At 38.9% G+C, this 17,861-nt stretch overlaps 1 protein-coding gene across 1 annotated transcript; it reads left to right on the plus strand.

The window, feature by feature from the left end:
* Nucleotides 1-14,053: 14,053 nt before the first annotated feature.
* On the plus strand, nt 14,054-15,409 carry Ldoc1 (LDOC1 regulator of NFKB signaling). Its single transcript, XM_048336624.1, has one exon. The coding sequence runs from the start codon at nt 14,185-14,187 to the stop codon at nt 14,629-14,631; it is 447 nt and encodes a 148-aa protein (XP_048192581.1). The 5' UTR covers nt 14,054-14,184; the 3' UTR covers nt 14,632-15,409.
* Nucleotides 15,410-17,861: the final 2,452 nt, after the last annotated feature.

Genomic DNA, 17,861 nt, shown 5'->3' on the forward strand with positions numbered 1-17,861 from the left:
CTTCAGCTTGAACTGAGGGCCTGAGTCCTGTCCTTGAGACTTTTTTCTCAAAGCTGGCACTCTACTATTTGAACCACAGCTCCACTTCAGGCTTTTTTGGTGGTTTGTTGGAAATAAGAGTCTCACTGACTTTCCTGCCTAGGCTGACTTCAATCCAGATCTCAGATCTCAGCCTTATGAGTTGCTAGTGCCATTGGCACTTGGCCCAACTCTTTTTTCAGTGTTATTGTTTGACATATCCTCTCATAGAAAAGTCTTGCTAAGTTGATAACTGAAATACTTCCTTAAGCTAGCAATATATTTCTAGGTGGACAGTTAACAATAATACAGAAAGACTAAAAAGGCTTCCATCCTGAACTCATTTGAACCTGTGTGCCAATCAGCATACATTTCCTCCTGTAAATATTGCAAAATGGCCATATGTTCATGCTGCAAAAGTCCTCGTGGAGCCTTGTAATCAGGCCATTGGACCATATTGTTATGCACAGTGTAACCTCTTTCATTCTTGGCCTCCAACAAAGGACAGCAGGCTGATAGAGCTGGAGCTAATTAGCACCCTGTTCATCTTGCCTTATGCTCCTAATGCCTAAAGGAAGTTTCTTTCTTTTTTTCTGGCTGCTGCTGATAAAACACAATCAGTCTCCTTTCTTCTGATCTGTGTCACTTATCAATTACATTTCAGCAGACACACTGAAAGGCAAGGAGAAATACAAACACACACACACACACACACACACACACACACACTCTAGTATGCTCAAACTGATTAATGTATGTATTGATTTGTAGATGTTCCTATGTTCAAATTGTTTTACGTATATATAGATTTGTAGATATGTGTTTGTTATCATGGCATAATGTAAGGAAAAGTGAGATTTATTGGGAAGTAAGGTTAGGAAACTGGCAATAGCTATTTATTTCTTGAGAGATAAAATATCATAAGGTTCAAAGCACACACTCTCAAATAAAATCACCTGAAAATCTAGGATCTGATACTTATTAGCTATGAGGTCTTGGGGAAGTTAGAAACCTTTTCTGAATCATAGTTTCCTGATTTGTAGAATAGGAATAGTAATAATATCTAAATTAAACTTTTATTTGTATGATTAAATAAGTTATTCAAACTCTAGCCTTTATTATCTAGTAAGCATTGAGATATCACAGGATCTATTTTCTTATCAGTAAATCTCATCTCTCGGAGTCTGTTTTGCAAAATTTTTCCTATCACAAGATTCCTCATTATTTTAGGCTTTGACAATATAATTTGCAAGACTTATGAGAAAGTAAAAATTGGATCTAGTTATAAAGTTACTTTAATGTTCCCCATTACCTATGTTTATGCTCTCATTGATAGCTATGTGAATCTATGAACATTTGTATTTGATTCAAGGATATCAGATGCAAATCTTGAAAGTAAAGAAGTCTTCCTAAGCATGTATCTTCTATTGCATTCCTTGAAGCCTTATCAATGGAATGCACAAAGGTAGAAACTTAGTATAATGGGGGATAAAGAACTATCATTATCTGGAGCCAGTAGTTAATTTCGCTGTCCTATATCTTCTGGTTCTTGCTCCCTTATAAAGATTTCAGATATCTCCACAAAGGTGGGCTTGTATGTAATTCACTGCACATTCCTGTGCCTAGAACCCAATATATCATTAAATTGGTTTCCCCTCAAAAAAACATTAAAAGTGGGGGGATGAAACAGTAAAGAACCCCCCGAGCCAATGTGTCATCATCCATATGCCTTGAAGTCAGTTCTTATAATCCAAACCCTTTTATTGATATGAGAAAGGAAGAACAATAAATATGTTGGTGAAATCAATTCCTGAGCAATATTTAGAAGGCTCACAAGAAATTTCTGATGATGTGTCATATCTGCATTAGAGCCTTTGCCTGTAGCATACAAATTTGCTTCTTAAAACAATGTTTGTGCCCCCTACTTACTGCATCCACACAGTGTCTCTGAAGTAAAGACTGACTATACTTCAGCCGTGCTAAAAATGCACACTGAAAATGCAAAGGGATAAAGGAAACCCACCAAATGCTGTTTCATACTTAAGGCCCTGGGCTTTTCTGTTCCATATGGTAACTGAGCTTGCAACATAGCAAATACAGATTTAAAAGATCTTTTTATCCCTCTACTTTGTGATTTGTGCAGTCAGGCATGTGAGAAAGAATAAGTAACCAGAACAAAGAGCTGACCGGCAAACAGACAGCAATTTGTAATCAGTGAAGAGAATACTTTCCTTGGACTCCAAGATTATTTTTTTTTCTTTGTTAAACCCCATACTTCAGGGCAGAGAAAATACAACTGTATAGCTCCCAATTACAACCAAGTAAAACAACCATGAAATAAGACTTTGAATTTTGATAAAAGGTCGATCAATATATAACCAAAAAGAAAAAAGAAAAGGTAATAAGGGCAACTCCATAAGTATCATTTGCATACGAAAACTCTAAAGAATACTTTTTTGAGTAAACTTTTATGGCTTAACCATAATCTCATACATACTCAGGAGCCATTAATGCTTAAATTGCTTAGGAGGCTCTGACAAGCTGATCTATGAAAAACAGTATAATCTACCGAAAGTGGAAAAAAAAAAGAAGGAAGTATTCATGGAAAGGGTGCTAGAGCAATAATTACAAATCATGAAGTCTAATTTCAATTAAAAGTTAGCTAATTCTCCTTCTCTATATTTTCTGTTCCCCAGGAATAAAAGAGAATGGTAGAAGCAGATGTGTATCCAAAGATTTTCTTTTCAGATTTAACATTACGTTTTTTCAAAATGCTTCACATTTTCTTAAAGTCAGAGTTTACGTTATTTGACACTTCAACATAACGCTTTAAGACAATATAAAAACGAACAACTTATTAATAACTAAGGAAGCAAAAAAATGTCCAATATTAACAAATTGCTCCAAAACCACTCTGTTCAAATTTTGGAAATTCAGATCTTCTCACATCAAACTCAACACTTGCAATTATCACATACTGACTCTCCTACACATACTATTTACCCTAATGTTAAAAGTATCCCAAAATAAATCACTGTATGAGCTATATACATTGAGGCAGTAAAGCAACAAATCATTTAATTGGGCTGAAACACAATGTTTTGATAAAAAAGATAGATTTGGGGAGATCTTAGTCAAGGAGTACAAAATTGAAGTTAGACAGAAGGAGGAAGTTCCAGAGACCTATTATTCAACATGGTAGCAAATAGCAATATTAATAAACTTGAAAGTTGTGAAGGGTAGATTTCAAGCTTTTTATTTTTTGGTATGTGTGCCTGTACTGAGGCTTGAACTTAGGGCTTCGTGATTTCACTTGGCTTTTTCCGCTCAAGGCTGGTGCTCTGCTACTTGAGTCAAAGCTCCACTTTTGGTTTTGTACTGGTTAACTTAATGTAAAGAATTTCAAAGATTAACCTTCTGGACTGACTGTGAACTACGATCATCTGATCTCAGCCTCCGGAATAACTATAATTACAGGCATGAGTCACTAGTACTTGGTTGATTTCAACAATTTTGCTAAAAATAAAATAAGAATATGAACTAATATAAATGTTCACCCATTTAACTTAGCCATTCCATGATGAGTACACACATTAAAGCAATGTGTCCTATTCAGTAAACACTAATCAATTAAAATGAACATATAAATGGTTAAAAAATGAAATACAAGAAAAAGCAGTATGACAATAAGCCACACTGTTTTCATATTGTCCTTTCAAAGCCTTATATCAAAAGATCATCGGGAACACACTGTCATTGAACAAGCTGGGTTTATTGCTCATTGCAGTGAGAAAGCACCAGAGCGAAGTATGGGACATCTGATTAAGAAGATAACAGAAAGTACTTGTCCTAGTTCTTGCTTTTAATAGGTGATTTGTGGGAGGATTTTAAAAGGCAGCATTTTGCTTTAAATTCAATGTTTTCAGAAACTAGAGATGATATGATGACTTAGTGATTTAAAACTCCCCATTCTAGAGGTACCAGGGTGAAGCTGTAATTGGTATAAAAAAAAAGCAATAGTGGTTTTTTTTGTTTTTTGTTTTTTGGCCAGTCCTGGGCCTTGGACTCATGGCCTGAGCACTGTCCCTGGCTTCTTTTTGCTCAAGGCTAGCACTCTGCCACTTGAGCCACAGCGCCACTTCTGGCCGTTCTCTGTATATGTGGTGCTGGGGAATCGAACCCAGGGCCTCATGTATACGAGGCAAGCTCTCATGCCACTAGGCCATATCCCCAGCCCAGCAATAGTAGTTTATAGTCAGCATAGTGGATTATTTGGTCATTGCTTGATTTGTACTGTGTTCATTTTCTGTTTGTGATCAGATGTGATTACAGAGTGGTCTTATTTTTGTCTTCATCCATAGTCAGAACAGTCTTCTTGAAAGTTGATGTTTTGTGATGTTGTTCATCAGCAAGAGAATGGAGAAACCAAACTGTGTTAGAACAACTTGTCATAACATCCAGGCCTAATTTTTCTATGTCAGAGGCTATTTTCCCTTTTCTAATACCACTTAATCAGTTCAACTTTGCCTTGCATATGTATATGAGGAGAACTTTTCAAGTAGGAAAGATACAACATGCTATATTTTTTTCAGATGGCTGTTTCAAGTACTATGTTTATAACATAAATGGTCTCTTACACAAAGTTAAAATATAAACGAGAGGAAAAGATAATCACCATTTGTATACTTAAGCAAATTAATATATAAAATATTGTATAAACAAAATAAAAAGCAATCAACTCAACAGGAAAAGAGATTGTCAGTGAACAGGCTATTAAGTGATTAATAACTAGCCATGAATAAGAAAAGGCATTCCATTCCACTCTTCAGCAGTAAATAGAAATTAAAATTAAAGGAAAAATTTTATCATATTAAGTTGAGCAAAAACTAGTAAGGAAAGAATGAATATCCTTAATATGATAAAAGTGAACTACATATCACTACTTTGCAGAATTCAGTAATTGCAATCAGACTTTAAAATGCACTTGACATTTTTATAAATCCATACTAAAGAAAAACCTTGTACTTCACATGGCATTAAGTCAGGGCTTCAGAGGATATTGTCATGGTCATGGAGAAAAATTACCTGTACATTAATAGCTAGTCTGGTCATGTCTAATGAAGATTAAAATTAAGCTTCAAAAGAGTCATTTTTTCCAAGTAAATTAACAGCATATCAAGTGAAAGGCTCAAGTAACAGAAGTGATGCTTCTTTAAAGAAGAAATTCTTCCTAGGCATGATCCATTCAACTCAAGGCTGAGAGTTCAACCTGAACTTCTGATGTCCTACTCTATAAAATTAAAATTTAACCTAATCAGACACTTGAAAGGATAATTCCATTTCTTACAATAACTTTCTTTAAATAAGTACATAAATAAAATATTATGTACATATGATGGTCAGGTTGATTAATAGATAGGTAGAAAGACAGACAGACTGACAGAGACTGACACAGATCCTATTTCTACTTTATCTGATAAAACACTGGATGATATGTTTGCCAAATAAGTACAAAAATAAATGGAAACTTGTAAAATTTAAGTAAGTATTAAGGAGCTGAAAAGAACAATAACTAAAATTTACTAGAGGCACCCAAAAGCAAATTGGAACTACTTATATTTATTCCATTAAATTAGAAAGTAAGTTAAAATATAGAACAAACTAGTAACCCAGTATTTTCCAAAAAAAAAGTTTCAAGTACAGTTGCATTGCTGATGAATTCATCCACAAACAGATGAAAATGATTATATGCATTATCAAGGTGGACTTACCAAAGAACACAAGATTAGTTTACTTCAGAAGTGTAACGTATTTGTCTTATGAATATAAGGGCCCAAAGCCACATGTCCAAATCTGTAGAGCCAGTAAATGTACTTGACACAAACTAACACTGATACTAGAAAGAATCTTCCTCCACCTTCAAAACTACTAAGTTCAAAATAGTAGCAAGCAAGAAAAAAGTACAAATTAGTCAGAAAAGGTTGCAGCATGATAAACTTTGAAAACTGTGCAAAATCAAGGAATCTAAACACAAAGGCTACATTTCTCTGATTTTTCAATTATGATGTTGAATAGTTTAAATTCACAAGTGAATCCATAAACTAAAAAGAAACAAAAACCGAGCTAAGTCAGACTCATGCCTAAAATCTTAGATACTTGAGTATAGGAAAAGAAAAAAATGTCAATTCAAGGCTAGCCTATGGAGAGAAGTTCAAGAGACTCCTTCTAGGTACAGAGTCACATGACTGTCATTACAGCCTACACAGAAAACTGAGAAAGGGAGAATCTTGGTTCCATGGTAGCCTTGACACAAAAGTCCACATGAACTTGCCTCAATGGAGGGAACTACTTACAATGGTACATAACTGTGATCTCAGAAACTCCAGGGAAACTAAAGTAGATGACTCCATGGTTCAAGGAAAAAGCATGACCTATATTAAAAATAGCCAATAAAAAATAGGGCTGGTTGCATATTTTAATGTGGAGAATCAGCTTTGCAAGCACACGGTCCTGAGTTCCAATCATAGTAATGCCAAAGATAAAAAAGAAAAGGAGAAACAAAATGTTAAAGTAGTAAATATGCTATTGTGAGTGCCAATACACATAAACATATTGAGTAGAAACAAGTAATAAGATGTAACAGAAAAGTGACATTTTAAAAATTTGCATAGGTAAATTTTATGTTAATTAATATCCTCATTTATACTAGTACACTATGACAGATTCATTTAAAAACCTACAATTAAAGAAATGAAATAGTTCAGGTTATCTTTGTTACATCACCATAAATAAATTTTCAAACAGATTTAATTTTTTCCCCAGATGTATCTCATGTAATATTCGCAATTAAAACAAGTTTTTTTTAATTACTTGGTGTGTGGTTGTGCATGTGTGTAAAAAAATTTCAAGAGTCTCCCAACTTCCCTTGGACCCAGTGTCTACAGATATGCATGGTTTACAAGCACAAAGCTGGGTGGGTCTTCATTCTCTTTCAAATACCCAAACTATAAAAGTACCTCCTGATTTGCCTATAGCCTTCTACACAAGGACTTAGGCTACAGTTAAAAAACGATAATCTGCTTAGGATTGCTGTTTTTGTATGACTAAGTAATATTCAGAATGCTTTGTCCTCTAAATTTTAATAGGAGATGTTTGGGCTATACAATCCCTCAGAAAGAATTTTTTAATGAAGCTGAAATAGACATTTCTATTGAACCACATTGAGGGGATTTTTTGTTACTTTTTACATATATAGGAAAATAAGTTATTTAGGAATTAGAGATGTTCAAAATGTGTTCATAATAGAAATTGTCTCATTCTTTCTTTTGGTTGGTACTTGGAATCAAAGCAGAGCTTTTCTCTTGCTACGAAAGTGCTCTGCCACACGAGCCATGCTCCCTGCCCATCCAGTTTAGATACATCAACATCCTTGATGTTGCACAAATCCTCCCAAGATGTTAAAAGAGATAGGAAACATTACAAGCTTGACTTTGAAATGTGATAATGGTCTCTCCCTCCCCCTACTTCTTCCATAAAAATCAGTTAACTCTCATCAGGCTTGGTGGTATATCCCTATAATTAGAGTGCTTGGGAGGTTGAGACCAGAAAATCATGTGTTTCAAGATAAGTTAAGATACATACCAGCATCCTGACCTCCCTTTCCAAAGATGAAAACAAAAAAGAAAAATCTTGTATCTCGTCTTTATAATAGCAGCAAGTACTGAATAGAAAGTAAGCAAAATCCAGTTCAAAGTTCATTGTATTCTCTCAATACTTATTCAAAAGTAAATACTTTCACTTGAAGCTTTATGGACAAGTTTATAGGTGCTAGATTAAAATAGAAGAGATGAAATAACTACACATTAAAATTAAAATGCAGGGAATATAATCATATCATGACTCGTAAATCACAATGCTCCATTAAATGATAGCATGCATCTGTACACAGTACATTGTACTTTTCCAGATACATTGTATTATATGTTGATTTTCATTGCAGTTTCATGATATAGATCTTATTGTTGTACATATTATTAATAGGGAGACTCATACTCAGAAGAAGGAAGTAAATGGGTTACTAGGGCAACACAGTTAATGAGCACCAGAGTTCCTAAACATTTCTATTTTTCTATAGTTTTTCCTTAAAAATGCATCTCCCATTTTCCTATAGTCATATGCATCCCCTGGAGCAAACCTGGTTGCTTTTGATTCTATCTTTGTCATTCTGTTCCATTGCCATTTCTTTCCACAAGTAGCATCTTGGGTGATATAGAAAAGCAGCATGATCATGTCTGCTTACACTCGGCAAAGCTTTATCTCAACCGTACCCACAGGAGTTTACAGACATGATTAAGTGTCGACATTCAAAAACATTTATGGCTTAGTTTCTCTAAAGGAAATGACACTACATTCTATGCTCAGCGGACCCCCTCCAAGTCCCCTGTACTGGTAAAGGAGTGCAAAGGAATGTAGGGAAGCTATATTTCACTATTCATTGGAGTATCTGTGGAAAGAAAAGAGGGGACAGGATAAACAAAGGAGTAGTGGTGATCATTTTAAATAATTCCTGTCAGCTTTCAGATATAGAAATTTATCCCGGGTGGGTCTGTGTTGAAAATAATATCTAAGTGTGTCACTTAGAGGAAAGAAGTGGTTTCAGAATATAGGCTCAGAATATAGGCTAGGAGAGACAAAGAACTTTGACCATTAGTTGAACTCTGAAATTAATAGAGGTCAAACAGATAAATACACAATGTAAAAATATAATATGGCTGTAGATATAACGTCTGTTCTTTTGATCCAGCAGTCCTTTTATGTACAGTCCATCATCAATTTTTCCAGATGAAAAAGTATCTATTGCCATGAGACAAACCATCCTAAAATGGTGTGCTTTCAAGTAACTGCACTTTATAAGCTCATGATTCTTTGGATCAGAAATTCATTCAAGGTTCAGCTGAATTTTTGTTCTGTTTTATATAGTCAGCTAGAATCGTTCAGCTGTATTCAGGTGGTGACTGCTGAGCTGGAAAATATGAGAAGGGTGGTTGCTTGTTTGCTTTCTTGCTGCTTCTTTCTATGGACTCTATTTATCCACGAGTCTAACTTGAGATTCACAGCATCATGGTCAGGATAACTGAGATTTCTTTCTTCTATGAGGGCTGGCTCCAAATAGTACACCCAACTGAAGAAGGCAGAATCTTCAGGTATTTAAGGCCTTGTTTCATAAAATTTGAGTCACATTATTACATTCTACTTGCTAGGTCAAATTATAACTATCGACCAATAGTCTCTTCCTTTGTGATTCATGGCAAAGAAATTGTGATTATCTTCAGTTCACCAAACTATTCTGCTTCATGAAAAACTAAGAAGCCAATTTGAAAGAGCTTATCAAACATTAAAATAAGCTAACAAAAATGATCAACAGATATCCCTTAATATCCATAAGTATGGATTTAACACAATGCCATGTATTTCCCCAATTATATGAAAGTGCTATAAATAAACAAAATGTATAAGCTCTTGTAGAATGAACATGACTAATTACATAAAATAAGTAGGCAAGAGAAATACTAACAAATCTAATGTGATCATGATAAAGGCAATAAATTCTATATTACAGAATACACGAAGAATTCAGTTTACTTAGCATAAAATTCTAATTCATAGGAATTATTCTTGGGTTTTTTTGTTTGTTTTTTTGCCAGTCCTGGGCCTTGGACTCAGGGCCTGAGCATTGTCCACTGTTCTTTTTGCTCAAGGCTAGCACTCTGCCACTTGAGCCACAGTGCCACTTGTGGCCATTTTCTATATATGTGGTGCTGGGGAATTGAACCCAGGGCTTCATGTGTACAATGCAAGCACTGTTGCCACTAGGCCATATTCCCAGCCCCAGGAATTATTCTTTACTCATCAAAATCTATTTTTTCAGTTATACATCTTTGAGGCTGTAAGCATGTTCGGCATCATATTTTTCTATCATCTGAGAAAGCAAAGAATTGCATCTCCTTAGTTCGCAGACAGGGATATCCCTAAGGAAGTCAAATGCAATTATTAGCCTTGACAATCCTACTTTTGGGTGGAGAGGAAAAAGACAAAGCACGAATACAAAAAAAAAAAAAGGAAGAGAGAAGGAGAATGCAGACTTTGAATTTAACAATATTGTTAATTGATAGCAATTAAAATGTCTGGAGAATATTCACTTTGTTACTTATTGTAATTTTTTCAACTGTAAGAAGTATCAATTGAGTACCTTATAATAACAAGCAAAAGATGTTTCTTCAGTAAACTGGAGAAGGCAAAAGATGGAAGAAAAGAAGCTTTCCTACATAATTCTTTGCTTTGGGACAGAGGTGTCTAGTCTTTCAGATTATGTTCCTGTTCCTGCACAAAGGCAACCCAGGAACTATTGGGTAAGAAGCAGGGAGGGGAGGTAAGATCTGTGAACAGGAGACTGGATCTTGATACCACCCATCTACTTCTTTTACAAATGCTTCTAGGTGCACATTTCAGGGTCTGATATGCTCTGTACACCCCCCTGGTGATGGATGAATTAAAGGGCATGTTTTTCATGTTTATTTCAAGAGACTCCTACAGCCTAGTTGCTAAATGTATACCAGAACAGGATTTGGAACATGCAAGATGGTTGCTGCAAGAAGCATCAGATACCCTCCCCCTTGTCCTCAGGCTGTGATCCTGCCACCTGGTGACTTCAAGCCACCCCTCGGGAGTTTCCGAGCCAGTGGTGTTTTGTTAAAATCAATGAACATGAAACAAATCACAGGTAGTACTTGTCTTTGTCTCAGTCTCTTCCCACAGGTGTAAAGGAACATTCAGAGGTCATTTAAGAGGTAGAAAGGGGGATGAGAATGCAGCGCTGAGCAGGATGGCTGAACAGAGAAATAACCATTTATTGGTCTGATATTGGTGGGAGAGTGTCACAGGCACTTGGAATACTGGTTGACATCAACATCGAAATGCTACATAGTCAGTCTACAGTTACTCCATTCCAACTACTTCCTCTGTGAGCCAATGATAAGTACCCTGTCTCCTTCACCTCTCTCCAAGCTGAAAAGCATTGCACCAAAAAGACAGTACTCCACTCTGGGCACATCTGACCAATCCATTTCCAGTCTTTTTGGATTCCAGAACTCCCTTAAAGGGAGTACTAGGGTTTCCTCCTATGTATCTTTATGTATCACTGTGCCATGGGGTTGAGAACTAAGAACAAAATTAGGGTAACATTCCCTCATTGTCTCTAAGTCCCTATCATATGCACCTAGACTTACAGACATGCAGGACACATAAATTGTTCCATAGAGGGCATGTGAGAGTCAGAAAGGCTGGAACAGGGGTAGGGGGTGCACCAATTAATGGCTCTCTTGATTTTAAGCAAATACTTCACTCAAGTTTCAGGGTCCAAACTTCCCGTACATGATTGTGAATGTGTATAAGAGAAATCCTCTGTTAACCTTGTGGTCCAGTGCTGACCACAAGAATCAGTTTTTGGAGCAGAACTCCAGGCATCTCTTCTTGTGTTAGGAAATGTAGCACGGGATACTATCTCTGCTTAGGCCAAGCCCACACTAAACTGAATGAGAAAGATGCCTAGAAATATTTTCTAATATTTCTGTTGTTTTCCCTTTGTTCTATTCACTGGACATGTACGAAGGATGTCATAAACAATGTCAAATGTAAAAGACAATATGAATCATAACTGAAGCCTGCCTGCCCTCAAAGTGGTTTAGATGTAGTTTAAGAGGTACTGATGCAGGAGAGGTCAAAGGCTCATACTCCTCCTACCTTCTCTTTTACCTTGATTGCTTTTTCACCCACTTGATCTTTCCTTCTTATACTTGTTTTACAGCTGTTATCCTCCTCTCTTCAAGCCTATGACTTTCATGGATGATCATTCACTTCTATTGTAAAGGACAAAATAAGATTGGATTAAAAATCTGCCTTGGTATGTTGATATTTCCATTTCATAATAGAAGCTGATACATGACTAGAAACAGAATATATTGGACAATTTGAAGACTAGGTTTGAACTTGTTGTGCAGCCACGATTTTAAATTTCTATTATTAAACTGACATTTTTGGCGTTCCTGCTCTGACTCCTGTACTTTCACAGTGAAAGTGTATCTTGCAAGGCAAAGACCCCTCTGGTTCATGGATTTTATATTCAGAAGTGGAGGTAGATAACCAAAGAACCATATGGTGTCCATTATAATGGTAAGTGCTATATAGATAAGTAAAGTAGGGTAATGGGCTAGAGATCTCTAGCAGAGAACAGGATGGTCTAATTGGTTTTCTCTGCGAGCAGATTAGACATTGGTAGTAGACCTTGGTAAGGCGAAGGGATTGGCAAAGACACGAAGATGCTAAGATGACAAAGATCAAGATCAGAACTACTTGATAGGCACATAAATCAGCAAGGTAGAAAACATGATTGGAACAGAACAGGACATATAAGAAAACCTAGGAGGAGAAGCAGGGCCTTTTGTAATATAGCTAGTATTTTGCCTTTTATTCTGAATTAGAGTAGAAGCTATTAAGGGTTTGGGGTTTGAGCAGGGCAATGAAGGAGTCTAGTTTGTTCTGAAAGATTCCTGTAGCTACACTGTAGAAAAATATACTATGGGAGGAGAAAAATGAAAGGGATTACATACAAAAGTCTGTTTGAGAAGGCTGGGATCAGGATCAGTGCAGTAGATATAAAAGTGAAAAGATGTGATTCGATTTGCAGGTATAGTTCTAAAGCAGAGCTCACAGTGTTAAGTTGACACTAGTACTCTGGACAAAGTCAGTTGTCAACAGTTATTTGAATAATCACATTCTTAATAAAGACATGAAATTAAAGGACAGACATCTAATGAGGTGCTCGTGGCTCACTTCTGCTGGCAAGCAAGTCTGTGAGTGTTCAATTAACCAACAGAAATCTGCTATTGCACTTGTGGCACAAGTGGTTGAATGACAGCCTTGAGTGAAAATACTAAATTATAGTGCCTAGGTCGTAAGATGAAACTGCAGTACTCAAACAAAAAAGTTAAAAAGTGAAATATCTTTATTTGTTGTTGAGCAGAGACTATTAGTTCAAAGCAATGCAATTACTATCAGAACATGAAAGGAGTGAAAGATAGGAACCCTGCAAATAGTTATTGGATTTTGATTTTACAGGATAAAAAAATTTCAATGATTAAAAGAGATAGACAGAGATAGAAAGCGCAGTTAGCTATGTGCTAGTGCTTTGTGTCTACAAACCTAGGTACTAGCTCCTCAGGGCGCTGAGATCTGAGGATCCTGGTTTGAAGCCACTTGAGAAAGGAAAGTCTATGAGACTCCCCAATTAATCTCCAAAAAGCCAGAAGTGGATCTGTGGCTGCAGTGGTGTCACTGTAGCATTGAATGAAAATCCTAAAGGACCAGTACCCAGGGTTCAGGACACACACACACACACACACACACACACACACACACACACACGAGGAGGAGGGGAAGGGGAGAGGGGGGAGAAAGAGTGGGGGGAGGAGGAATGCATGTTTGATATTTCTTATGAAAGATAGAATCCTATGATGTTCTCATGATTGTAAGGATGTGAGTTCCTGCACTGTGTCTAGCAGTGTTATGTCTCTCAATGATATTTGAATAAGCAGGGATTGTATTAAAACATCAAGCCAAAGAAATCTAGTGACCACAGACCTATAAAGCAACACTTATGGTAGGAGTCGTCTGGAACAAAGGGTTTCGATTGCAGCAGGTTGGCCCTCTGTAAAAGCGGAGTCGCTGTGCTGGACGTGTGCTCCCCGCAGCTACAGGCTCGGAAGCGTTTGATTGGGCTGCCTCTGGAGCTACCTCGCGCTCCCTGCACCGCAACCCTTCTCTGGCCACGCCTTCCTAGGCCACTTTTCCGCTACCCAGCCGGTCCTCTCCTGGCCACGCCTCCACGTTGCCCCGCACCATCCGTGGCCACGCCCTTCTTACTGAGCTGCGCAGGCGCGTTGGCCGCCTGAGTGACCTTGGAGGCGGTGCTTGCGCAGCTGCCCATACCCCGCCTTGTACTGGCCCCAGCCTTTGGTCTCCGCGCGCCTCTGCGGACACGCACTTCCTGCAAGGCCTTGGTGGGCGCTTTAGCCGAGCCGAACCAAGTCGAGCCCTAGCGACCACTTCGCCATGGTGGACGAGTTGGTGCTGCTGCTGCACGCTCTCCTGGTGAGGCACCGAGCCCTGAGCATCGAGAACAGCCAGCTTATGGAACAACTGCGGCTGCTGGTTTGCGAGAGGGCAACCCTGCTGCGCCAGGTACGTCCACCCAGCTGCCCGGTGCCCTTTCCCGAAACGTTTAACGGCGAGAGTGCCCGGCTCCCCGAGTTCATTGTGCAGACGGCCTCTTACATGCTGGTGAATGAGAACCGGTTCTGCAACGACGCAATGAAGGTGGCCTTTCTGATCAGCCTTCTCTCCGGGGAAGCCGAGGAGTGGGTGGTGCCCTACATCGAGATGGATAGCCCCATCCTAGGGGATTACCGGGCCTTTCTGGATGAGATGAAGCAGTGTTTTGGCTGGGATGATGATGAAGATGATGACGATGACGACGACTATGAAGAGGATGATTACTAGGCCCGAAGCCCCTTGGGCCTGGAGGGGAGAAGGCCCCTCCCACCCTTCCCCCTGGAGCTACCGTACTCCCCCTTCTGCTGAGATCCCCTTCCCTACCCTCTATTCTCTCCCTCGCCCTCCTTCCTTGTAGTGCTTGTTGTTTTTGTTTCAGGAATAGTGTTCCAGTTACCTGCTGCCAGGGCTGGGGTTGGGCCTGGGCTTTGATCTGCAGCTCGCTGTGGCTTGATGTCTTGTCTTCAGCTGTGGCCAGTCAGAGGGCACCTTCCCTGCTAATCGGAACTGTGTCCTGAGCTCCAGCTCCTGGCCCAGGTCCCTGATAAGACTGGTCAGATCATCTAGGTCCCTGCGGATGCCACTCACCCTACATCTGCCCAGCTACTGTGCTGCTACTTGACCACCAGCCATCGCATCTCACGGACAGACTACAGCCTTTGGAAACAAGGACCGAGGGAAAGATGCCTCAGTTGCTTACATGACATTGGACACTTATTTGGACAGCTCACCCACCCCTGAAGGGGGAAAATTTAGTCTGGTTAGTTCTCTACCCAGTCCCAGGGTGTTCCTTTGCCCTGCTAGATTTCTGTAGGAGCCTGATGTGCCTGGCAGCTAAAATGTTCTTTTTTTCTTATGCAGTTTTGCACAGTTATTGTGGGGTTTTTTTTGTTCTTTCAAAATTGTAGCAATCTCATCCATGTTAGCATTGGGACACAAAGTATTGTAAACAAAACAAGCAGAAAAACAAGAACAGGCTCTCAGCCCAGCTTCTCAATACTACCTTTAAAAAGCATTGGAATTCTTTTCAATAAATATCAAGCACTACAAAAATACAAAGAACTGCCTCTTGCTGGTTAAATGCTATCATCGCCCACCTACCCACTTAATTGTGGGAACTTAGTTCAATCCCACTAATTCCCATTGTATCTCTGGACTTCAGAGGACCATGACCACAAGGGTGGGGGTGGGAGGGTGAGCAGTGGGGGGGAGGGGGTTAGAGATTCTGATACTCTCCTCACTTAGGTATTTCTTAAACCCTAGGCTAAAGGGGGGCTGGGGGAATCCTCTGGAATCTCCATAGGTAAGGGTCTCTGAACAAGCACTCTGAACCAGGTGACTTTGGGTGGTGAAAGTGACACTGCTTTAATATGTACATTCATACCCCTGGACATATTAAAGCCCCTATTTCTCCCAAGGTTTTGCTTTCCTTACCACTGCTTAGGAAGTGCTGCCCATAGTCCTTTCTGCTTGTGGGCGGCTGTTGGGTTCAAGCACCCATGAACCAAACTTGTAAACTGACAAATGCTTTATCTAGCATTCATTAGTATCCTTAACTTGTACCCCAATAATCAATGCAGCCTGAACTTAATATTTCATCTTCCTTGAGAAGATGTTTGGGCATCCTTCAAATCCCTGCCCACTTGTGTGCCCCAGATTTCTGTCTATAGAAATGGGCAAGTTGCTTCTTTATCTCCTGAACCTGACCTTTTGTTCTTCTCTGGTTAATGTGGACAAGGAGAGTTCAAAGGCAATGGAGGGTAGGTGCTGAGAATCTCTTAGCTTTATAAATCTGTTATGTCACGTTAAGTCACTGAAGGGTTTAAATCAGAAAAGCTGGTTTGGGGGATTTTGGAGAGTATCTGGCAGCCAGGAATCTGGAAAAGGATTTGAAGTTAGAGTTTCCATATCTACCTTAATGTCCTCCTTTTGACATTCCTAGTCCTAACTACCCTATGTCCTCTAATTAACCAGAATAATACATTTAGCTGAAGCTCTTTTAATGCAAATATTCTTTTATTGGTACAAGAGGATCTCACAGTATGGATTATCATATTAGTAACCTCACAGGTGAGGTATTTAGAATTATCTGTGCTGCATTTTGAGCAGTCAGTACACATGAGCTGTCACATCAGCGCTGGGCAAGCAAAGTCTCAGGAAGCACATCTCTGGCTATGAGCTTAGTGGAAGGAAGGAGATATGAGAAATCAGTAGGAGCAAAGTAGAGACAACAGAAATAGAGTATGGCAAGATCCCATTTACTCTTTTGGCCCTAAAAAGAAGCCAGAAATAAAAGCCATCTTACTTGTTGAATAAACAAAATGTAGGAATAGTGGTTTTTTGGATTTAGAATCTGAAGGGATGAGGATGAGTCGGGGTGGGGGGTATGACCTAACAAAGACGCTAAGGCCTGGGTGGGAATGATATCTGGGGTCATTAGAGAATCAGTTTCTCTAAAGTTGAATAAAGGTCATTGTGATTTAGAATATTAATTGCGTGCTCTAATCCAGAAACACATACAAAGGAAAATTGATGGGCTAAATCTGAGACATAATACCTATGAGGCAATATAATCCACATGATATGCATTGTTAGGAAGGCCTTGAACAGGGGATGGGCATAGGAAGACACAGAGTAAAAAGCATTTTGTCTGTAATTCAGCATGGCCACATATGCTGAGCAGAGCTATTGGTGAGTGAAATGTGTCCTCATCCCCATAGTGAGTAGTTCCCATACTCTTATTATAATACCTCTGACTAGAATTGTGATGGTAACTACTCAAAGATCAGAGCCGGGAAGAGAATCAGGTCTTGATTACATATGGGAGTGACCCTCTAGGTTGAAATTGAGACCCTACAAGACATATTGTCCCCCCACCCCATGCAAGAATGCACATGCTCTGTGGGGAAGGAAGGGATCAGAATTAGTATAAATGCCAGGCTAACACAGTATCTGTTTAGAATCACCAAAATTAAGCCAAGAAGTTTCATGATCTGAAATGTCCACTTCTGGACATTTCTGGAGGTTGTCAGGATGATATGTACATGTATTCTAAGTCAGGTGATCTACTTCATGGGTCCTAGAAGAAGAGCTTATACTGTGAGTTGCAATGGGGTTATTGTGAAACACTTCACCTTGAGGGCAGATTCCAGGATAAAAGCAGATACTGGCCAAGACTTTAACCACTTAGGGGGAAAAAAATCATAAAAAGGACAAAAGTGCAGTTGTTAAAGAAAAGGTAGAAGTAGATAAGCATTTCTGAAAATAAAGGCATTTCTTAGACGAAAATTATTAAAGAAATATGAGAATGCTGGGACTGGGAATGTGGCTTAGCAGTAGACTGCTTGCCTTGCATGCATGAAGCTGTGGGTTCGATTCCTCAGCACCACATACATAGAAAAAGCCAGAAGTGGCGCTGTGGCTCAAGAGGTAGAGTGCTAGCCTTGAGCAAAACGAAG

Source organism: Perognathus longimembris, chromosome 28 (assembly GCF_023159225.1).
Source record: "Perognathus longimembris pacificus isolate PPM17 chromosome 28, ASM2315922v1, whole genome shotgun sequence".
NCBI lineage: Eukaryota > Metazoa > Chordata > Mammalia > Rodentia > Heteromyidae > Perognathus > Perognathus longimembris.

Coding starts and splice junctions, on each gene's coding strand:
- Ldoc1 (XM_048336624.1), top strand. CDS start 14,185: ATGGTGGACGAGTTGGTGCTGCTGCTGCACGCTCTCCTGGTGAGGCAC.